Below are 25,185 nucleotides of genomic sequence, written 5' to 3' on the forward strand. Positions count from 1 at the left end.
GTGTTAGTGACAGGAAGTGGTGTTGAACACCTTTTGTATTTCACATAATACATATTTTCTGTACTAAGTGTCTGAAAGTAAAATGTTCTCCAAGTTGATTTAAAACACACACACATTAATATTATATTATTTAGGCAAACTGATTTGAATGAAAAAAAAAAATGAAACACCCAGGAAAGGAGTCTTAGAATCAGGCCAGGAAGGTGTTTATTGTGGACCAGAGATGCCTTTGCTGGTGAGAATCTAGCTAAGTACCTTGTTCAAATGATGACAAAGTCATACCTGTCCCTTCAAGCTTTGAGTATTTTTCTATGCTAGTATAAAAAAATCACCTTTCTTACCTAATTCCTCTCCTGTAATCTCCCTCCAGAATCACCCTTTCTCTGTAATTCAAGATCTGATTCTCCTGAATTGGCCTCATTTGGTGCAATGCATTCAGGAGATAGTCAATAAACACTGTTGGTATAAGATTAAAGCAAGTTTCTTATAATGACCTCCACCTAACCATTCACTGAAATCACTGATGATCTCCATTCTCTCAGTTAGTAAAAAAGTACTAAAACTGATGCCTAAGACAGACCAAACTTGAAGCCAATGAACGAGTTTCTAGTTCGCCTTCAGTCTTCTGCTCTTACAATTGAAATCTGCGTTTACCAAGAGCTGTGTTTGTTCACATATCTGTTTATCCCAGTTGGATTGTAATTATGCAATAAAAATTAAATTTTATAAAATGATTAAATATGAATGCAAAAAGAAAGAAAGGTGCCCTTGTGAAAAAGACCTTTTTTTTTTTTTTTTGGAAAGATTTGTACACATGGTGTACACCTGGTGCTTTGATACAGGTATGGACGATGAGATATTTTTAAACTGTTAGGAGGAAACTAAAATCTTAAAAGCTTTAGCTCTCAGAATGTATTCTACTTATCTTTAAATTCATTCATCTATTGAAAGAAATTGCACCTGGTATTTACAGATGAGGCAACAGAGGTGTAGTTTATGAAAGCAGTAGTACATGACACTCCACTCTGCTGATTATAAAGCCTTGGCCATATGTCAAAAGATTAACTTTTCATTTCAAATAAAACTCTTAGATACGTGTGAATGATCCTCTACTGTGATGAACGTTCCAATTTGTCCAATCACTAGTGGACTGAATCAAATCAAATATGATGGATTTTATCGGACTGTCTTAGGACAACCCCCAATGCAAGCACAAAGCAATTAACATAAAATGCATGTTTAGATGATTTTAATTTAAACTCAAAAGCTTCAGTAATATTTCCCTTAATGCTGATTTAGTCACTGTACTAAGATCGAACTCTAGCAAACAGCACTGCTACAGAACAACACAAAGCCCCAAAGAATCCTTTTCTTTCCTATCACCTGAGGCCTAGGGAGAGAACAGAATAGATGTCTATCATAAACCCAGGAAATCCCCTTTCCTCCCCAAAATGTTAATAAATTTGTCCTGAGGAGATAATTGAATCACTAGAAACAAATAAAGACCTGAAACTAGAACCACCAGGACAAAGAACAAAGAAAGATGTTGTAACTTGAAAGAAAAAATCAGTAAATAAGTCAGTATTCCTAGGAAGGACAGGGACGCTGATCTCCCTAAAGACCTCTTACTCGCTCTTTGTAAGTAGATGCAACACCCCTTTCATAGAAAAGAGCTAAAGTTGGCAGAAATAAGTTCTCAACTTCCTTGACTTAACTTGTTCTTCTGGATTCCACCCTTGGGCTCTCCTTGGAGCCCAGCTATCCTACTCACTCAGGCCATCTTGGAACCCACAGCTGTGCTTAGAACTCACTGTTGACACAACAATTTGAGCTATGCGGTGATTTATCTAAGGATAAATAGATCCATCACTTCCCAGAGTCACAGAAGCCGCCTGACTTGGAGCCGCCGCCATGACCAGCCAGTCTCAGGGGATCCACCAGCTCCTCCAGGCAGAGAAAAGGGCCAAGGACAAGCTCGAGGAAGCTAAGAAGAGTAAGTCTCCATTTTCTCTGATTTGTGAGGGTTTTGTCACAAAAAGGGACGAGGGGGGCGCAGTAGGATGAGCACGGATCTCAGGGGCAGGCAGGCTCTGGTTAAATCCTGGTTCCACCACACTCCCTGGGAGACCTTGGCCAGTTCATAGAAACTACCCAGTTGTCTGTCCCCCATCACTGTAGTGGGGATGGATTTTGCCAGCTCAGATCTTTTGGACAGGCCACCTGCTAAGTGAAATGATAATGGACATTGAAGTTATGGAGACACAAGCTCAAGCTTTGCCTCTGCAAGTTCCTTCACATTGCCCAGCCTCAGTGTCTCAATATTGTGACATGGTTCAGAGACAGACCACTGGGAATTCCCTGGCTGTCCAGTGGTTAGGACCTGGTGCTTTCACTGCCAGGGCTGGGTTCAATCCCTGGCTGGGGAACTAAGATCCCACAAGCCGTGCAGTGTGGCCAAGAAAAAAAAAAAAAGAGAGAGATAGACAACTTCCAGATTGAATCTTCTTACTAGGGAGTGAACTTAAGCAAGTGACTTAACCTCTGTAAGCATTGGTTTCTGTTTCTGTAAAATTGTGATCATAACAGTTAATGTCTCACTCTCCTCCCTCTCTGGATAGCTTTTAATTTCTAATCTTTAAAAATATTTCCATTTTATTCTCATTTTCTAATATTCTTGCTATTTAGCCCTGCATCTACTGACTTAACAGGTAAGATGTTCTCAATAAACCTCAACCCCCTTCCTGTTCTCCTTGATACTCACAACAACAACCATATGAATTAGGTATTACTATTATTTCCATTTCACGTATGTAGAAACTGAAAGTCCATAATTTGCCATAATATTTTTTAAAAATAGAAAATATCATCCAAGCACCATGCTCAAAGCTTATCTTATTTACCCCTCACACAAATCTATTTTGCAAAAAGGGGAAAGTGATGCTTAGAGAAATTATGCCCCTTTCCCAAGGTCTCACAGAGGGTAAATGGTAGAGACTGGATTTGGATGGGGTCTGATTACCCAGCCGCGATCTTAACAACTGCATGGTACAAAACGTACATGATTTTTATAATGAATAAACTAAGATCGCAGATCTGCAACCCAAATTCAGGTTCCCTGGGCCAAGACCTCTGTTTTTCCCACTGTCCCATTTCATATCACATGATGACTTAATCTATAGCAAGGTATGTCGTTTATCTTTTCCCTGATCACATGCCCTGTCTCTGCAATTAGATTCAAAGCTCTGCGAGATAGGGATCATGTCTTAAAATCGTTGCTTATGTAAGTCGTTGGATGCATGGAGTGACAGGAATAGGGTGATACTGGCAGAAGCTAGTTTCAGTGTATTGCATGAAATGCAGGCACAGGACATTACAATGTGAGAGAGGAAGTCGGGCTGAGGCACTGCTCTGTCCCCTGGGGTTTTCTACCGCAGGCAAAATCATTTTCCTTTCTTAAGATAAATTGATTTCCTGAACACTCAGCAAGGTGGGCACCAAAAACAAAAAAGAAAAAGACCCCATGTGGGGGAACTAGAAGAGAACAGGACGGCGAAAGATAATGAAAAAGAAAACTTTACCTACTTCTCCATTTCTACCATGCCAAGGATGGCAAAATGGTATGAATGCAGAGTACTTGTACAGGAAACAAAGCAGCCCAGGACCTGCCAGCTGAAACAGTGTAGAAAACTCCCTTATTTTTTATTCAGATTTCTTTACCACATTTAAAATATCCAGAACAGAAGACCAACTTATTTTAAGATGTGATCATTATGTTATCTTTGTTTTCCATTATGGAAGAAATGAAACAATGATAAAGCACATACAGAATTGATGTTATCAATAAACAGCAAGGTCCTACTATACAGCACAGAGAACTATATTCAGTATCCTATAATAAACCATAATGGAAAAGAATATTTTAAAAAAGAATGTTTGTATATATATATATATATATATATATATATATATATATATATATGTATGTATAACTGAATCACTTTGCTTATACAGCAGAAATTAACACAGCATTGTAAATCAACTATACTTCAATAAAAAAATAAGTAAACAACAAATGAGAAACCAAAAAAAGAAAAAAAAAGAATCAATATTATTATAGGATCCAAATGATTTTTACCAACTACCTCTCCTTTTTCAACATCATTAGAGAAGTACTGTGAATCATACAAGTTGTTTGAAAGTGGGAACCAGTCAGAACAATCCAAGCTCAGATTTCATAATAAAGATAAAAGCCAAACTTCTTTTCCTTTCCTCAAGTACGTATGCTGTCCTTGGGCAATCTTTCCTCAGAAGTCAGTACTAGAAAATCCATACTGTATTATTTGTATACAAAATGTTCATTTTGTTTGCCGGTCACTTAAAGTACTTGTGTACTTTTTTTTTTCTTCGTCTTTGTTCTTCAATATTCAAGCAAATATCAATCAGTAATAGTAAATACCCAGACCTTAAAAACATTTTGGAAAATATGTTTCCAAATGTTATTTCAACCAACAACCTCTGCACTCAATTTTACAGAGAATGTCTCTCCTCTGCCTCAAAGAGCTTTGAGAACCATTTTCACTGGATAGAAGCTGTTTTCTTGCCCAGCTATAATTGGGCATCATACTTACTTCTTAAGCATGCTAAGGCAAAATAAAATAATACCTTTGCTACCTGGTATTTTGTAGCTTCTCTCATATTTCACTATGTTTTATTTCATTCATTTATTTAATTCAGTAAGTACTTATCGGGCACCCACCATTTCCAAGCCACTCTAATACATATGCTGATGAGTAGACCTAGACCTTTCCTTAAAGAATTCCCCAGTGACATAAATGTAAATGACATGAGAAGTACAGATAACCATCATTTTTATAAACCCATATGTTTCACTTTATTTTTTTCCATAAAGAGATTTATTTGAAAATCTGACATACGAAGGCAGAATAGAGATTCAGAATGAGAACCAACAGATCACAATAGTGAACACCATTGTAGAAGGTCTAGAATCACCATCTCTTTCTTAAATCCAGTTATTTGAAAGTCCCTCAGAAACTTACACATAGAGTCTCTGCTAGAAAGAGACTTGGGAATATTCATTTTAAAAGGGAGAAAGAGAGGGAGGGAGAGAGAGAGAAAAAAACAGCAATTTACATGTTAATCCTTTTAGAAAAATATAAGATTAATAAGGTGGAAATGTTTAATATTATGTTGCAAAAATATTGATTTATTCCATTAAGGAGGCTGCCTCAGATCCCGGTGAAGCTGTTACATAATCCAGTAGATGGTATAAATAAATGTTAAAAAAATAAAGGTTTTGCCTAAAGGGGTACAGATTAGGGGTTGGAGGCCCCGTGTATAAGGATCACAGGTCCCCACTTACCAGCTGCTGAGACAGATGAGTCTTTTTGTTTTGTTTTGTGGGAGGGGGAGTGTGGGGATGGGGGTGAGTGAACAGACTTAAAAAGTGAGGTAACAAAATAGAAAAAACATTGGCTTTTTCTTATGTTTCTTTGTACAAGTTATTGAGCATCTCTGAGTTTCAGTTTTTTCTTTTCTAAAATATATAAATATCTTTTATATTTCTTAACATATAAAAATATATAAGAATAAAATATTATATATAATATTTATATTATATATTATGTTTATAATATTAAATATAAATATTATATTTTATATAAATATTTAATACATATATGGCCAAATTTTTTTAACGATCAGAAAATAATGCCTAAGGCAGTAGAGTACAAACTAAATAGTTATTGTTGTTTTTAACTTATACTATACATATTGCATATTACTATAAGTAATAACAATAGAAGAATGAAATAGAAGAATAGAATACACAGTCTAATTTCATTCTTTTTTACAACTGCTGCAACTTCTGGGTCAATTTTTCTTATAATGGGGGAGACTGGGTCTGCTTCTAGATATTTACCTCTATTCACTGATTATGGATTCCATTGTATTTATTAGTTAAGATCCTTACCTAAATTTTTATTTGAAGAACTCAGATATTTGCCTCTATTCACCAATTATGGATTCCATTGTATTTATTAGTTAAGACCCTCACCTAAATTTTTATTTGAGACACTGTTTGGTTGAATTTAGATGGAATCACAGTAGGTTGACACTATTTTAAATAATCTTACTTGAAGTTAATACCTTTTGCCTAAAAGTTGTTCATCAATCAAAGCATCAAAGTGGGTGTGTTGGCCGAAGACAAACTAAATACATTTTTGCAACAGAACTGGGACCTATCCTGGAGCCCAGGTTTGGGGAATTGAACTGCATCTTTGATCAGAATTAGAATAGAAATTCAAGGTACCATTATCAACAGGAGGAATAAGGACTTGTGTTTCTTTGGAATATGATTTTTTACTTTAAGTTATGACCTTTTATGAGAGCAGTATTTATTTCACGTATACCACTGCAATCTTGGAAAGGGACACACCCGCAGGGGTTGCAACCAGGCAATGTGGGCTGAGCCTCCAACTGGCTGGGTGGCACTGGGCAGGTCGTCTCTTAGGATCCTGATGCTTTGGCCCCCTTAGCCTCAAATTGGAGGAACAGTATGTACCTCATGGAGTTGATGTCATAATCAACTGAGCGAATGCTTATAAAGGACTTAAAACACCCCTTGGTACCCAGAAGGGGCTGCACGAGAACTAGCTATGAGTATTCTTCCGATACTTAATAACAAGGATTCTGAGTTCAACTGAGTTCCCCTGACCTCGTCAGCATCTTTGATGAAGTCCCCATTGAATTATACTTTAGTGCAAAATAAATAATTTAAATATTTCTACTTCTTCCTTAGATAACACATCAGTGAATACAATAATGCAGATTTGTTTGGATCTCTAGGAGGCCTACCAACAATATTTTTGTGAATCAACATTTTAAATTGTTTATTTGTTTCCCAGTATACAGATATTCCAAGTTTATTTAAACAAGCACCTTGATTTCATCAATTTTCACTATGCAAGTGTGTGTTCTGATTCATGAAGATACGACTTCTACTGAACTAATAAAATAAAAATTGTTACAGTAAAAATTCATGGCCCTGTTTTGTATGTTTTGTAGGCTTGTAAATTCTTCCTTTTTCTTTATAGTCCACAGACTAATGGGGTATTTGTAGGTATATTGGACTTTCATTTCTTTGAGTGGGTCATGTTAAAATAATAACCACACAACATTTTCATCTCTTAATAACATTTGGTTATATTCAGTCCAGGATCTACACAAAACTACTTATGAGATATATATATATATATATATATATATATATATATATATATATTTTTTTTTTTTTTTTTTTTTAACAAGGAAAGAACAAGTAAAAGAAAAAACAAAGTAATTACAAGGAGGTAGAGTAATGAAAGGAGAGATGAGGGTATGCACCAGAAGAGAGGAGCTTCTTTGTTTCCTTGGTGACTTCACTTTTTCCAATGTTTGTAGTAGGTGAGCCAAATAAAAGCATTCTTCAAACCAGGTTGGTTATATCATAATATTAACAACCCCCCAAAGCCAAGAAAGCTTTTTTCTTTTTTTCTTCTACGTGGTAGAGCAGAATAAAAATGTTATTAGCAACAGATAGAAATCTCCAAGCATTCCTCAAGTGCACTTTGTGTTTATACCAACTCAAGGTGACCTCTGCTCTGTTTGTGCCTATTTTTTTTTCATTTGTATACCTACTCTTTGTACCACACTCAAGTATCTGACTTGGTTTCCAAAGCTCAGCTAACATTGTTTCTCTGATTCTCTAAGCCACTATATTATCTTCCTAGGGCTACTGTAACCAATCACCACACACAGCGTGGCTTACAACATCAGAAATGTATTAACCTCCAGTTCTGGTGGCCAGAAGTCCAGACACAAGGTGCTGGCGGGGTCGCTTCCTCCTGGAGACCCTCAGGGAGAATGTGTCCTGTGCCTCTCTCCTAACTTCTGCTGATTGCCGGCAATCCTTGGCTTGGAGCTGCATCCTTCTAATCTCTGCCTCTGTAATCACGTGGCCTTCTTCCCTGTGTGTCTGCTCTGGGCCCCTATGCTTCTGTCTCCAGATCTGCCTCCCCTTAGAAGGACACAAGTCATCATATGTAGGGCCCATCTCAATCCAGCATGACCTCATTTTAACTTGATTGCATCTGCGAAGACCTTCTTTCCAAGTAAGGTCACATTTGCAGGTACCAGATGTAAACATATTTTGAAGGACACAATCCAACATCCTCTAATTGTCAGATTCACTTGGCTGTCCTGAGTCCTCACCTTCTTAGTCTGTTTCTGTTAGTGAAAACGTCTGAAAGAAGTTGCCTGTATTCCCCATGTCTACATTTTTTTAAACTCCATTTTCTCCTGAACCCACTCTAATCAGACTTTTGTCCCTCCAACTCTGCCAAAGCCCCCCTTGTCAAGACCAGCAAAGTTGCTAAATCCAATTAATTAACTATGTCAATCCCAACTGAATTCCTCTTTCATCTCTGAAACTCTTCCCTCACTAGACTATGCAGCCCTGCTCTCACGCTTGGTTTTCTGTCATCTTCCCAATCTCTACGGTTGGGGCCCCAGGTGGGACTTGCTCTCTTCTGTATCCACAGATACTTCCTAAGTGATTACATCTAATTCCATGACTTTAAATCCTGGCTCCAGGCGGATGATTCCCAAACTTAATATTTCCAGCCCGACTTGCTTCCCTGATCTCCAGATTTATATAAACATCAGCCTTCTCCCCATCACCACTAGATGTTTAATGGGCATCTCAATTAAACTGCTCTCTTGACTCTGCCTCAAAATAAAATGATGGAGCTAGCATTGACTCATCTGTCTCTCCTGTTTATCCATCAACTCTGTCTTCAAAGTATATAGAACTTCTTGTCAATTCCACTGCTGCTTTACTATTTCTAATCATCATTAACATTTGTCTAACCTATTGCAGTAGATTTCAAATCGATCTTCCTGTTTCTCCCTAGCCCTTACAATCTATTTTCACCACACTAGCCAAAGAAATCCTTTCTTGTATTTTTTTTTTTTTTCTTTTTTCTTTTCTGGTCACTGTGCACAGCATGTGAGATCTTAGTTCCCTGACCAGGGATCGAACCTGTGCCCCCTGCATTGGAAGCTTAGAGTCTTAACCACTGGACCACCAGGGAAGTCCCAAGAAATCCTTTTAAATCAGAAGTAGTATAACGCCACATTGTGGCTAAAAACCCTTCATGGCTTTAGCACCTCAGGGATCCAAGTCTTTATCAACCCCATGAGGTCTCTGTGACCTGGTCCCACTGCTGCCTCTCTGATATCATTTCCTAACATTCAACCGTTCTGCTCTCTTTGACCTGTGACCCAGCCAGGCGGATGCTTTTACTGTTCCTTGAACCGGTCAAATACCCTTCCCCCTCAGGGTCTTTGCCTCTGCTCTTCCCTCTGCCTGGAATGCTCTTCCCTTTCAGGCATTTGCATGGCTAGTTGTCTCATTCCTTGAAGTCTCTGCTCATGTATCCCGTCCTCTGAAAGGCTTGCGCTATCTGTGTCAGCGCCCACTGCCGTCTCTCTGTCCCCTAGGCGCCTTGATTCGTCAGCACAGCGCTCATCACCCCTGCCGGGTCGTATCCTTACTGCCTGTTTCCTATCTCTGCTTCCCCCTCTCACATCCAGAGCTCCACGAAAGCAGAAATTTTGTCTGTGTGGGGTTCTCACTGCTGTACCCACAGACCTAGAAGAGTGGGGGACATGGTAGATAGACAGGAGTATTGGTTGGTTAAATGTCTCTTATTTCCACTCCGTGGAACATGTGTCGGCCACCTCCTCCTTGCACTGCTCTGTCCTCTCTCTTGGTTTCCCCTACTTCTCCGACGGCTACTCTCAGACCCTCTTGAGGCTCCTCTTCCTTTCCTCATCCCCCAATGCTGGCGATCCCTAAGTTGAGACCTTAGCCCTCTTCTCTTCTCATTCCATACACGCCCCCCACCCCATCCCCTGGTGTTGATTTCAGTGTAAACCCGCTGTTAGGACTAGTACACGCACAAACTCAGATGACTAACAAGCAAATCTCTGTCTCCATTTTAGACCTTTCTCCTGAATTCCAAAGATGTCTGTCCAGCTGCCCTCTGGATATCCCCACGTAGGTGTCCTCAGGGAAGCCTACAGAGGCTTCTCTTTTGATGGCATCCTAGGGACCTTTCCTCCAGCTCATGCTTTACTCGCTGCCTTCCTTCTTAGCAAAAGGTCCCCAGGAATTGGAATCTGTTTTCCTAACAATGATTAGAAATTGTTGCATATTCTTACAATCACGTCATATACAATTTTTAAAATCCTTCCAAATACTCTTTGCAGTAGATTCTTAAATCTGTTTTATAGATGAGAATACTCAGGTTCAGAAACTCTAAATAAAGTGGCTCAAGTTTACAAAGCTTCTAACATCTTATTGTATCAGGGCCTACTGTATCATTCTGATTTCCTTCTGAAATGATCAATGTCATCTTGTCTTCCCACCAGAACGAGTTCCAGAACCAGTTTAGCCGTACAACCAACAGAGTGTCTCAAGGACTCATCAGCGTCTTGGGACACTCAGTCCCTTGGCCTCTTCTAGCCAAGAAGCCAGGCAGGATGCAGCTGTGAGCCTTGCCCTCTGTCCCCACATAGAGTTCAGGTGTAACCTGCCCAATTTCTTAATCCTTTCCCCACAAATCACCTAAAAATCAATCCAAACATCTTTCTCTCCTGCTTTTCCTCCCACAAAACATCCTATGGAATAGATCCCAATAATGGCTTGTTGAATGTAGGACATTTCTGTGTGACAAACCAAATGTCTAAAAATGAGTGACTTCACAGATGGAGACCAGACTTGTGGTTGCCAAGGGGGAGGAGGGGTGGGGGAAGGATGGATTTGGAGTTTGGGATTAGCAGATGCAAACTATTATATAGAGGATGGATAAACCACAAGGTCCTACTGTAAAGCACAGGGAACTGTATTCAGTATCCTGTGATAAACCATAACGAAAAAGAATATGAAAAAAGGAATGTATCTATATGTATAACTGAGTCATTTTGCTCTACAGCAGAAATTAACACAACATTGTAAATCAACTATACTTCAATAAAATAAATTTTAAAAAATAAGGGAATTCCCTGGTAGTCCAGTTTTCCCAAAAATATCTCAGAAAAGATTGTTTTGTATTTTTTCTAATCTCAAAAGTAGACAATTCATTCCCATTTCTGTCCTGGCTAATAAGTCTATTCAGCTTAATGTTTCCTCCTCAGAAGTCTTCCCTGACCTCCCCTAGCAGCATTTTCTGAGCCCCTTACTCTACATGTGTGGGTCTATTTGTTTATATTTTTCACTTCCTCTGTTACCAGAAGATGCAACATGACTCTTGGGATGAAGGGGAAGCACAGGCTCTAGAATTTTCATAGTAGAAGTTTCCATAAATGTTGTCATTTTTAACTGTCACAAAACAAATAGAACCAAGATTTCTGTTTCATTGCTTTCACAGTTGATTTTGTGTATCCTTCACAGTTTTATGCATTTTCTAATTTTCCTCTTGGATGTTGAAGCAGCATGTACATGTTTCCAAAATACACCATATTGGGACTTCCCTGGTTGTCCAATGGTTAAGACTCTGTGCTCCCAATGCAAGGGGTGTGGGTTGGATCCCTGATTGGTTAAGGAACTAAGATCCTGCATGCCTCGCATTGCAGCCAAGAAAACAAAAATACACCATATGTACCTCAGCTAGAAGCAAGGACCATATCATATATTTTTCTGTTTCTAGCCCCGTGCATAATAAGTAGTACATGTTCAATAAATATTGAATGAATAATGGATGAATAAATGAAAACCATCCTTTCCTGCACCACCCTGAAGCACCTGCTTTAGCAATATTTAAAATCGTGACGCGTGAGATCACCACATTCTCTAAAACAAAAATTAGAACATTCAGCCTAATAAGCCTGTGTAATCTTGGAGGAAATTTGGGACAAAAATTTGACTGTTGTATTTAAAATCTGGACTGTCCCATAGGGTCGCCCTTGTGTTTGATAGAGAAAGTGTTGAGAAATAAGAAAATGAACCCCTTTTGGTTCACAGCAGCCATGTTTTTAATGCTTAAGAAGAAAGAGGTGTAATTTTTTTTATGCTGTTATTTCTTTTAATTTTTACTTTATATTGGACCATAGTTGGTTAACAGTGATGTGTTAGTTACAGGTATAAAGTGATTCAGTTATACCCATAAAGTATCCATTCTTTTTCAAATTCTTTTCCCATTTAGGTTATTACAGAGTACTGAGCAGAGTGTCTTGTGCTATACAGTAGGTCCTTGTTGGTTATCTATTTAAAATATAACAGCGTGTACATGCCAATCCCAAACTCCCAATCTATCCCTCGACACCCCAACACATTGCCCCTGGTAACCATAAGTTCATTCTCTAAGACTGTGTTTCTGTTTTGTAAGTAAGTTCATTTGCATCATTTTTTTTAGATTCCGCATATAAGCGATATCAAATGGCATTTGTCTTTCCGAAAGAGGTGTAATTTTAAAATGTGGAAATCTCCCGCACAGGCAGAGAAGCCAGCTAGAGGTTAATACAAGTGGATTTGATGCATGCATTTTGCTTCACCTCCAGCGAGACAGCCAGCATGAGGCTCTAGTTTCTTGCCCTGGATGAAATCAGGTGGAACATATGCAAGCTCTCACAGGCGGCAGCTGCCCAGTCCTTCCAGAAAATTGCTATGCCAGCAGCGACTTCCCTGTGGCTCTCCTCTTTAATTGAATGAGAACCAGCAGGTGACTGGTGCCATGAGGAGGGGATCAGACACACTCTGAGCTTGTCACTGAGTGATGGAGCTAATATGCAGCCTCTTAAGTGGAATACTGGATTCTTCCCGGCGGCAGGGCACACGGAGATTTTCTTCTTTCTATTATTATTTTTATGTGCTAGAGTCGTGACTTTGAAACCAGTATATTTTACATAATTTGCAATTAAGGTGGAAAGTCAAGATGTTTTATGTGGTTGGTTGGATAACATCGTATCCTACAACCCATCATTATGTATCCTACAACCCATTATAACTAAGAAAATGTTAATACATCTTAAATATATTTTTGTCCTAATGTGAATGATGAGCAGTGATAAGAAAATGGGCTGGGGATCCAGCAACAGCTTTCCTTGCCAACATATCTAATTGTTCTGCGGATAACATGTGTTTGGTTGCCACAGAATGGTTAGAACTATAGAGAATAAAGAAATCTGTATATGCAAAATGGTAAGGAGCATTAATTAAGCAGGAAAAAGGTAAGCATTGCTGTGAATGTTCCATTAAGCCTCAAGCATCAGAAGACCATTAATTTATATGAGACCTTGGATTTTACAGAGAATGTAGACAGATTCTGTTCTGAATGAGGTCAGCTCAGTCCCATTCAAGGGTAATACATATTCAAAGAGACACATCTCAATTTATAACTCAGCGACTCTCTTTATCCCATCTATATACAGTGACTAGCAAAGCAACTCATACGCAGCAGGGAGAGAAATTTAGACACCATCTACACTCAAATACAACGAAGGTACAGAAAGACGAAACCATGTAAAAGCCTGTATCTAGACTGACACATAGATAAAAATTTAAGATTTTTTTAATGCTATTTAATGAGAACACATTTATTTATTTATTTATTCATTCATTATTTTTATTTTTATTGAAGTATAGTTGATTTACAATGTTGTGTTAGTTTCAGGTGTACAGCAAAGTGATTCTGTTATATATATATATATATATATATCTGTGTATATTATATATATCTGTGTATATTATATATATCTGTGTATATTATATATATCTGTGTATATATATATATATATATATATATCTGTGTATATATAATATAAATATATATTCTTTTTCAGATTATTTTCTCTTACAGTTTATTACAAAATATTCAATATAGTTTCCTGTGCTATATAGTCCTCGTTGGTTATCTATTTTATCTAATTTACGTTTATATATAGTACTGTGTATATGTTAATCTCAAACTCCTAATTTATCCCTCTTACCCCCTTTCCCCTTTGGTAACCATAAATTTGTTTTCTATGTCTGAAAATACACTTATTTCGTTCAAAGTCTACACTATATAACAAACCCTTGACAAAAATTAAAAACAAAAGCTTGAGACCGTATCAGAGAAGAAACTATGTTACATGGGCAAAAGAATAAAGGCATTTAACTAAAATAAAAAGACGATAGATTCCAAGACAAATTAATTTTAATACAGTTGAGAATTTCTTTAAAGTTTTAATGATCACAAAGCATTAATATCTGAAGGTGGTGGGTGGTGAGTGCCTAGCAGCTATGACTATTACTCTATAACCCCCCAAACTTACTCTGGTTGTCAAAAAAAGTCATGTGCTTACCTAATGATCTCCACAGCTTTGTTTGTCTGAAACTTTCATCTGCATTGCTGTCTGCTGGCTTAAGGCTTACACCTTTGCTCTTAATAAAAGAAAAGAGAGCTACTTAACTAAATCTCCTAACCATTAAAAACATTTGGTTTTACAATCACTTTCAAGTCCCCCCTCAGAGAAAGCTACTACAAAAAGTATCTACTTTGATGTGCTCTGGGGCTTAATCAGACTTTCTAGAGTCAACAAATGGCAAGGAAAAAACCCAATAAAATGCTTTAAAAAATTGTTAATTGGTTTGATAGAGTCTGAGCTGCATGTTTGTGCATTTGGAGATCTGCCAGTATTAAATAGAATCCAGTTGGTATGGACTGAAGGATTCCTGGCAGCAAATCAGGACAGAAAATCTGACCAAATAATGTCTTTTTGACTCAGTGACAGCTAAAATCTGTTCTCTGGCTGGTACTGCTGTGAGTAAATGGGCAGATATTTTATTGAAACATGGAGGTGTGAAAGAACGTTGTCATTTCCATGTTCTAAAGAATCCAATTGAAAAAAACAGGAATTTTTCAATATCTATCATTTTTTAATGCAGGATGTCATTCTAGAAAAAAAAAAGCATCAAAAAATAATGTAAGGCCTCACCCATATTTTTAAAAATCAAGTTGGAAATTCCAGACGGGTTGAAAAGAAATAACGCTCCTTCTATGCCACTGTTAATTTTCAGGAAAAGCCAAGCGTTTGCGTCAAGCCAAGGAGGAAGCAATGGCAGAAATTGACCAGTACAGAATGCAGAGAGATCAGGAATTTCGACAGAAACACGCTAAGGTAAGTAAGAAAGTCAGCACTGATTTTTTGCAGCATAGACTATAAGGTATGAATATTCATTAATAATGATAAGATATTAATCCTCATAAGGTGTCATGCACACTACCAGGAGAGAAAAATACACTGGATCGAGCGAATATAGTTCAACCAAGGCTGAATAGCAAGCAAAATCTTAAACATTACAGAAGTACTGATTTTACATGTTCACTTCCAAGGCTTTTTGATTTGTCATAGAAAGTGTCTAACACAGTGTAGATTAAAAATCGTATTCTCAAACATACAAGTGGATGGAATTGGTTAAAGTATTATTCTTACAACAGATTATTTTTTTTAATTAATTTATTTATTTATTCATTTATTTTTGGCTGTGTTGGGTCTTTGTTGCTGCACGTGGGCTTTCTCTAGTTGCGGCGAGCGGGGGCTACTCTTCACTGCAGTGCGCAGGCTTCACATTGAGGTGGCGTCTCTTGTTGCGGAGTTTGGGCTCTAGGCTCACAGGCTTCAGTGTGGCCTGCCAATGCAGGGGGCACCGGTTGGAGCCCTGGTCCGGGAAGATCCCACATGCTGCGGAGCAACTAAGCCTGTGTGCCACAACTACTGAGCCTGCGCTCTAGAGCCCGCGAGCCACAACTACAACAGATTATTGACTAACACACTTTAGAAAGAAAGAAACATCAGAGAACATTTTTGTTGCTGTTGTCTGTTAACGTTTACTAATAGAATCAATAAAAAGTGTTGTACAATGTTCTACAATGAACTTGTTAGGCCAAATTTCCTTTGGTGGATTCAAGATTTAGGAATGACCCAAGTAGATGTTGTCATCTATTGCTGAAAAGTCTTCTGGTATTTCCTTATGATTTCCTTTTCAACTGGCTGGCTTCATTCAACAAATCTTTTAGGAAAATATAAAGAAATGCTTTTTCTTACACTAGCACTTAAAAAATATCTGCAGTTTACAGTAAAAAAATATATAAGCGCATGAACTTTTCAGAGCTGATTGCAATATGGCTTAAATTCCATGTGCCATAACTAAAGTTTATATATTTTCTTTTTGCCTCAGCAAAAATACAAATAAAGCTCTGTGCAGAAGCCTGACATTGCAAGATGAACTACAAGCAGTTTGTAAATCTCTCTGTTTACAGCTTTGACTTTAGTGGCAGTAGGTGCAGAGCTCATGTGGGATCAGGTAAATTGGATTACACGGTAGGAAAAACTTTTCCAATGGGATGTTTCTTAAAATAAAAAGCCATTTCTAGGACAAAGTGGACCACTCAGCAAAAATAAATTCTTCTTATCGATATTTGTAAAAAGGAATCATAAAGTCCCAAGTCCACACATGCATATATGCCCTCTATGATTGGCCCTTGGCTATCTCTCTAAACTGTCAGCTCTGAAAATGTCATGCACTTAACCTTTTACTCTGAACTGCAGATATTTTTTAAATATTAGGGTAGGAAACAGCATTGCTTTATATTTTCATGAAAGATTTATGGAATGAAGCCAGCTAATTGAAAAGGAAACCATAAGGAAATACCAGAAGACTTTTCAGCAATAGACAACAATATCTACTTTGGTCATTTGTAACATTTTTTACTACTTTTGTCCCTACTTGTTCTATTCTCGCCATATGTCTCCCTGTTTTTCCCCAGAAGAACTAAACAGGCTGCTGCCACAGGGCCTTTGCATATGCTCTATCCATTCCAAGGATCTTCTTCTTTTACACACATTCATCTCTCCTTGAGCTCTGTTTAGTTGCTAGCTCTTCTTCCTGATCACCTTATCTAAAACTGTGTCTCTCATAAAAAAAGAAAGTAAGTACCCATTGTAGTCATAGCATTTATCACTACTGGATATATTATATATTTACATATTTTGCTTATTGTTTATCTTTCCTTCTGGACTATAAACACCAAAATGCAGGTTCTTTGTTTTGTTCTCTGTTGCTTTCCTTGACATTGGTATGGAGTCTGCTCCACAGTAAGTATCCAATAAGTATCCAGTAAGAATGAATAACTAAACATCTCTTCCATGCCTTTATCTTTCCTATTGAGTTCTGTCATAGCCATGCCATATTAGGACCTGAAAAAATAATCATTCTTCACACCAATCAGCTCTTTTGATCCTGTGTTGGATATTTCTAATATATGCATTTTTAAGTAATTACAAAACTGACTATCATTTTAGAAAGTGGCTGGGTTTAATCTCTTGAAGTATTATTTCTCCAGAAGAATCTCCTAAAATGTAAATCTGGTTCAGGATATTTGTTCTCTGCGTCGGAGAATAATTAAAATTCCTCATTACTCTCATAATTAGAGCTCTAAGCCAATCTTACAGCTAGTTGATCAAAAGCTTACATAAAAAGGTCAGCATGTTTAGACCTCTGCTACCTCAAGCATATTGTCAACCATGAGCATAGATCTTCTTTCCTGGCATGACCTCCATATGTCAGACACAGCGCTATTCCAGTTAAAGCGCATCATCGTTAACCCAGGGCATGTGGGAGGTCTGGGAGGAGACCCAAGAAACCAGTTTTCTGCCTGCTGTGGGTGTTGCTCCTTGATGCTACTTTTTTGGTTGCTTTTTAGCTCTTGTTAATGTCTGGGTTTATCCAACTCCCCTGAGTTGTCAATAGAAGTGAGCATCCCAATATGGGCTGTATATTAACGAATATTTTTATAACAAAGATTTTCTGATCCCTTGCTTATTTACTTATTCCTTGTTTCACTTTATCCTTTGCTAGAATTTCATACCACTCAGCAATGAAAAAGACCAAACTAAAAATATATGCAACAGCTTGGGTGACTCTAAAAAAGGTGCTGTGCTGAGTGAGAGAAGGCCATCATTTATACTGTATGATTCCATTTATATTGGATACGAAGTATATACTGTATGATTCCATTTATATTGGATACGAAGTATATACTGTATGATTCCATTTATATGATAGTCTCAAAAAGACAAAACTATAGTGATGGAGTTACTGCAACCATCCTGTAGAACTTTGGGAAAGTCCTACAAAATAACATCTTCTACCGAAGAAGATAAAAAGAAATCTGGACTACTACAGTGGAAAAATTAAATCTACTGTTAATGCAAGTAAAAGTTAGATGCACCATTCATCTAAACGAAAGACCTGAAAATGGTTGCCCTGGGCATATTGAAGATTTTTGTCTTTAATCTTTCTTCCTAAATTCATATCATGAAAACATTTTTGTTTCCTTGAAGCAACCACAAATTGAGAACGCAAAACTGTGTGTGGGATCTGAACCTCTGATTGCCCTTAAACTGGAACATGTAAACAACTTAAAAAGAAACTTATTGAATGCTGAAAGATTTCACCAACACCATTGGTCATTAAGCTGTAAAGCTATACACATCAGTCTCAACACTGAAGGTTTGAAAATACACATAGAGAAGTCTTTAAATTGTACCCTTTGACCAAATGTACCATTACGTGTCACTTAATTATCAACTTCTAATTTATACAGTGTCCCAAATATTCAAGCAGCAGGCTTTGGCCAAGAAGAGCAGTAGAACAGGTAATAAGTTCTCTGTAACACCTGGTGATCTGGTCATTCTATTCTGTTCAACAAATATGTATTGAGCATCTACTATGTGCCTGGCAATGTTTGAGGCAGTTATAACTCATCAGTGGACGAGATGACACTTATCCCTCCCTTTGTGGAGCTTACATTCATTCATTTAAACTCCTACATGGCTTAAAGCAACACTGTCTTCAGATACAAATGCAATTCTTCCCAAGGAAGACCATTTAAAGTGGTGTATGGTGAGTCATGGTATCGTACCATCTAGGAAACAATGCAGAAACTCAAATTATTGCAGATCAAATAAACTCAGAAATAATGTGATATAATTATGCAGGATGAGACATAGGAGTATGGGTTATTGACAAGGGTATTCCAATGTTTCTGAAAGTTTAAGATGGATTATACAAATTTTAAAGTACAAGCAACACAGTGAGAAATCATAATAATCATTACTAACATTTACTGATTACTTGCTCAGTGCTAAGCTTCTGTGCTAAACACTGTCTTCATAATAAATATCTTCAGAAAATTATCATGTTGCCTTAACAAAGCGCCTTAAGAATATAACTAATACTAGTGGCTGTCATCTGCTGCCCTAGACCTGCACTGTCAAAAATGATGGTAATTCTCATGTAGCTACCAAGCACTTGAAATGTAGCTAGTCCAAATTAAGACATTCTATAAATGTAAAATACATACCAGATTACAAAGACTTAGTATGACAAACAATAAGGCAATAATATTACACTGTATATTAAAATAATAGTATGATTATATTGGGTTAAATAAAAATATTATTCAAGTTAATTTTACCAATTTTTTAAATACAACTCTAGAAAATTTAAAATTACTTACATGGCTCACTTTGGGGCTATTACATTTCTGTTGGACAGCACCACTTTGCACTCATGAATCTGGATGACTTTTTAAAATGATCCCATCAAATGGGTGATGTTATCCCCATTTAAAAAATAAAGAGCTTAAGGTTGAGAGAGTAGCATTGACATATATACACTACCAGGTGTAAAATAAATAGCTAGTGGGAAGCTGCTGCATAGCACAGGGAGCTCAGCCCGGGGCTCTGTGATGACCTAGATGGGTGGGATGGGGGTGGTGGGAGGGAGGTTTAAGAGGGAAGGCATATATGTATACATATAGCTGATTCATTTTGTTGTACAGTGGACACTAACACAACATTGTAAAGCAAATACACTCCAATAAAAAATAAAAATAAAGAGCCTAAGGTTGAGATGAACTTTTCCAAAGTCCTTCAAGACAGTTGCAGTAACTTAGCCTAATAATAACTATTTTTAACACTACTCCAAAGAAAAGTAGATAATAGTTTCATAACTGTGTGTCTTTTAAATTTTTCACCGCTTAAGACATTGAATTTAGAAACATAATTTTTTTTTTTTTTTGAGTTTGGTAGACTCTAACAAACTCAAAAAAAAAAAAAATCCAATATTGGATTTAGAGGAAAAATTTTATTTTGGTAGAACTATTTTGGTAAGTAGTTCTCTTCTATTTTTCATATCTTTGTAGCAAGGGAATTTTCATCCACATGTCTGTGCTTCTTGTATACTCACTCATCAAAATGTTGTTTTATAAAAGTTATTTGATGTCTTAGAAGCTATATCACCTCAAAATGATTTTCTTTGAACTAGGAAGGCCCGATTGCCTGGACTATAAACAGAAAAGAACTTGCATCTGATCACCTCAATTGCATTTGATTTCAAGTTTGGCACCCAGAAAGATCATGTGGATTCTAGAATTTAGAATAGCCTTCTTTACCTTGAAGTAAAAAATCAATCATTAGTGAGGTCTCTTGGACTAAATTAAATGCATACTTTCCATAAACACTCATGGAAGAGAAAAACAAACAAACAAAAACCAGCTGTGTTGCCTCCGCCATGTCCTGTTCAAGAAAGGCTGAGTTTACAACAGAGATAAAATTAAGAGTTGTCTGTTTGCTTTAGCAAAGGATAACCTTACAAAGGGTTTCTCTGAAGAATCCCTTTAAATTGGTAACTCCCCTGGTAAAATTATATTTCAGTCATATCATTACTTGACAGAGAGGCTAAGAGATAGAGGAGGTACTGGGAAATACTGGGAATCACTGCCCATGAAAGACCAATCAGAAAGATAAGTTAAACAGAGTCTAAAATTACAATGGAACTAAATGGACAAGTACAGATCTTCCTCAGCTTATGGTGGGGTTACCTCCTGATAAACCCATGGTAGGTTGAAACTATCAAAGTCGAAAATGCATTGAATACACCTAATCCACCCATATCATAGCTTAGCCCAGCCTGCCTTAAATGTGATTGGAACACTGTCATTAACGTACAGTTAGGCAAAGTCATCTAACACAGCTGACCTTGTAATAAAGTGAATATCTCATGTAATTGATTGAATAGTGTACCGAAAGTGAAAAACCAAGTGGTTGTTCGGGTACAGAATGGCTGTGAGTATAAGGGTTGTTGACCCTTGAGATCGCTGGGCTCACTGGGAGCTGTGGTCGCCACTGCTCAGCAACACAAGAGAGTATCGTATAGAATATCACTAGCCCAGGAAAAGATCAAAATTCAAAGTACAGTTTCTACTGAATTTGTATCACTTTCACACCATCAAAAAATTGTAACTCTAGCCATAAAAATTAGGGAGCAAATGTCTGTATATCCCAATTTATACCAAAATTTTCAAGATTATATCTAATACCTAAAAAAAGATACACCTGTGCATGTGAAAGTATCTTATTGAGCATACTGTGGCTGTATCTTTCTTAAAAAAATAAACAGATTTAATGAGTTCAGATAATGTATTTTAAAAATTGACAAACCAGGTATTTGCTCTTTAAAGACCAGCAAAATGGGTTTAATGATGTCTTTCAACTTTATTTTCCAGACTTTTAATACAGAAAGTAAGCAATAGGTAAGATACAGGAACTCAATGGAAACTATTATAAATATCAATACATGAAAAAATTTCTGAGCATGGTATAATGATTGTGAACTTGCATTCAATTTGCATTGTGCGAAGGTCAATTTAGAAGTAGAAGTCACCTGTTGTGGTCAGCTTCCTTTTTTTTTTAGTAGTTTGTTTACAATATAGTTTCAGGTGTACAGCATAGTGATTCAGGTTTGAATTTTTTTTGCAGATAATATTCTTTTAGAAAAGTGTATCCATCCCACTCATAGCACTGGTGATCTTACCCATTCTCTGAAAAAATTCTGGAAAAATAATGCATGATGTAAATGACAAACAAGCCAAAATGAATTTAACTTACAAAACAATTAAATTTTTTAATAGACCTTTATTGGAGTATAATTGCTTCACAACACTGTGTTAGTTTCTATTGTACAACAAAGTGAATCAGCCATATGCATACATATGTCCCCATATCCCCTCCCTCTTGCGCCTCCCTCCCACCCTCCCTACCCCACCCCTCTAGGTGGTCACAAGGCACCGAGCTGATCTCCCTGTGCTATGCGGCTGCTTCCCACTAGCTAGCTATTTTACATTCAGTAGTGTAAATATGTCGATGCTACTCTTACAAAACAACTGAATTTTAATATGATGTATAGTGTAGCAAATTGTCTGTTTTATTTTGGCAGATAATGGGCTCTCAGAGTAATATCTTGGAAGAAATAGAAGCACAAACGCTAGAGAAGATAAAAGAACTGAATGGAAGCTACAACAAGTCCATGGAAAGTGTGATCAACCAGCTTTTGAGCATCGTCTGTGACGTGAAACCAGAAATCCATGCAAACTACAGGATCGCCAACTAAATGTGCACCCCATTGTTCAATAAACGGCGTCTGCATGCCCCCTGGTTGCTTATGGTTTCATGTTTATATTAAGAGATTTGAACTGTACATCTTAAATTTACTAGACATCTACAGATTATAATGTGACATAATTCATACATGAATACTGAATTTAAAAGCAAACCAACAAAAAAGTTGTTACAGCTTTCCTGGTAATAGCTATGACCTTGTCTTTTAACTCGGAGTAAGTCAGGAATGCAGGGCAACATATTTTTTGACACTTGAAGAAAAAACATGGACTTGACCATTTTTTAGTGGGTGTAGGTTTTTTTTTTTAATTTCCTCTCCTTTTTATCAGTATAGAAAATGTGTTCTTGGGGCTTCCCTGGTGGCGCAGTGGTTGAGAATCTGCCTGCTGATGCAGGGGACACGGGTTCGAGCCCTGGTCTGGGAAGATCCCACATGCCGCGGAGCAACTGGGCCCGTGAGCCACAATTACTGAGCCTGCGCGTCTGGAGCCTGTGCCCCGCAACAAGAGAGGCCGCGATAGTGAGCGGCCCGTGCACCGCGATGAAGAGTGGCCCCCGCTTGCCACAACTAGAGAGAGCCCTCGCACAGAAACGAAGACCCAACACAGCCATAAATTAAATAAATAAATAAATAAATAAATAAATAAATAAATAAAATTTAAAAAAAGAAAAGAAAAGAAAATGTGTTCTTAGTTGCAGTTGTTAAAAGATCATTGTTAAGGGAGATATAATCATGACTCTGATACAGATATAAAATGAATATATGTTAAGGATTTTATTTAATTCAATAATCAATGAGGAAACCAGTAAGATGTTATCACTAGTTCAAAGAAGAATAGGAACTTCATAGATAGAAAGAGAGATGATAGATAGATAGATAGATACATAGATACTTAGATACTTAAAGAGTAATGGGTTATATAACCATCCTCTCTGCCTAACCTCAACAAACCAAATATTCTCTTTCTAGCAGAAATGTTAAAAAAAATTAAATGACAGTTAAATAAGTTGCTAGCATACATGTTTAGGCTAAAAAAACCAAAAACAAACAAACAAAAAAAACAAAATAACACAACAAAACCTCCCAGGAGAAATAGTAGGTTAGTATGTATTATGAACTGAATGTTTGTATTGCCCCAAAATCCATAGGCTGAAATCTAACCCCCAATGTCATGGCATTTGGAGGTAGGGCCTTTGGGAGATAATTAAGTCATGAGGGTGGCACCCTTGTGAATGGGACTCATTAGTGCCCTATTGAAGGAGGCCAGAGGGCGCTCACCATCTTTCTGCCATGTTAGGATCCAATAAGCCCTCTGCCCGTGGCCTGGAAGAGGGCCCGCATCAGAACCTGACCACGTTGGCACCTTCATCTCAGACTTCCAGCCTCTAGGACTATGAAAAATAAATTCCTGTTATTTATAAGCCACGCAGTGTGTGGTACTTTGTTACAGGAGCCTCCCTACCAACTCCAATGGGCTAAGACAGTGTGCCATTAGCCCAGTTGCCTAGAGAGTCACAGCTAATTTCTTGTTACGTACCAGGTACTTTAAGTGCAATGTATAAATTATCTTGATCCCATTGTGGTGGGTAGTATTAGCATCCCCATTTTACAAAATGGGAAACAGAGATTAGGAAACTTGCCTAGAGTTGCTTGAGAAACACTGACAATTTGGGACTTCAATATGTAAATATGACTCCAGTGTCCCCATGCTTCAGTACTGACCCTGCTGCCTCTCTGAAAAGTTTCTACATTTATATCATTAAGAATCCTAGGTACTTTGATTTTCCAATAATATATGCACACCAATTTTAATTCCACTGCAAACAAAATTTAATTAGGAAATTTTCATTGTTACCAAATTATTTGTATAATCAATTCCAAATACAAACTGTAATGATTCTAACTGATCATTGTTTTAGATTACTAGCATCACTGTTTCCTTTTAACAGACAAAGTTAAAATTTTACCATAGTTTTAGATCTCAGAAATATTCAACCGTACATTCACATTAGGTTAATAGAAGAAAATTTGAATTCCATTTGTATTCCCAACTTTGGGGGCCATGAAAACCAAACAGGTTAGCTTACTGGTTTTATGTGGAAGATTTCTCCATTTACCAGAAAGACAATTGATTCCCCAATTAATGACCAGAAAGGTATCAACCTTTCCTAGGACACTGCCCCTCATTTTTTCAGGGGGAGGAGAAGATTGGAGAAGGAGGTGAAGGCATCAAGTAAAGTTACCTCCATAAAATGAGGGTAGCCATGGAGGATTTCCAGCTCAACACAGATTTGGAGAATTCAATTACTCTATCCTACAGATCAAGACATGTAAACCAATGAGTAAAACAGCACGTTTGAAAAGTTATCATGTGAAAAGATCATTTTGAAAACCACAGCCTTGTGATTTGCCTTGAATATCTAATCTCATGAAAAATATCTTAAATACCCTGCCGCATGAAAACCATCAAGATGTCAATTTTCTGCATGTAAAAAGCTCATATAGTGTCCAGAACACCCAAGTTAATAAATTCCTGCAGAGGAGATAGGATAATTTTTTAAGCCTTAAGCACGACGGAAACACACTAAAATCAGTACAAGAGTTTTCTCAGCAGTAAAGTA

At 37.3% G+C, this 25,185-nt stretch overlaps 1 protein-coding gene across 1 annotated transcript; it reads left to right on the forward strand.

The window, feature by feature from the left end:
- Positions 1-1,849: 1,849 nt before the first annotated feature.
- On the forward strand, positions 1,850-22,595 carry ATP6V1G3 (ATPase H+ transporting V1 subunit G3). The gene is made up of 3 exons (XM_082425928.1): positions 1,850-1,993; positions 15,119-15,219; positions 22,382-22,595. Exons 1-3 carry the CDS (start codon positions 1,912-1,914, stop codon positions 22,553-22,555), a joined length of 357 nt encoding a protein of 118 aa, XP_082282054.1. The 5' UTR covers positions 1,850-1,911; the 3' UTR covers positions 22,556-22,595.
- Positions 22,596-25,185: the final 2,590 nt, after the last annotated feature.

This window comes from Balaenoptera physalus, assembly GCF_965194825.1.
Source record: "Balaenoptera physalus genome assembly, chromosome: 1".
In the NCBI taxonomy this organism is placed as follows: Eukaryota; Metazoa; Chordata; class Mammalia; order Artiodactyla; family Balaenopteridae; genus Balaenoptera; species Balaenoptera physalus.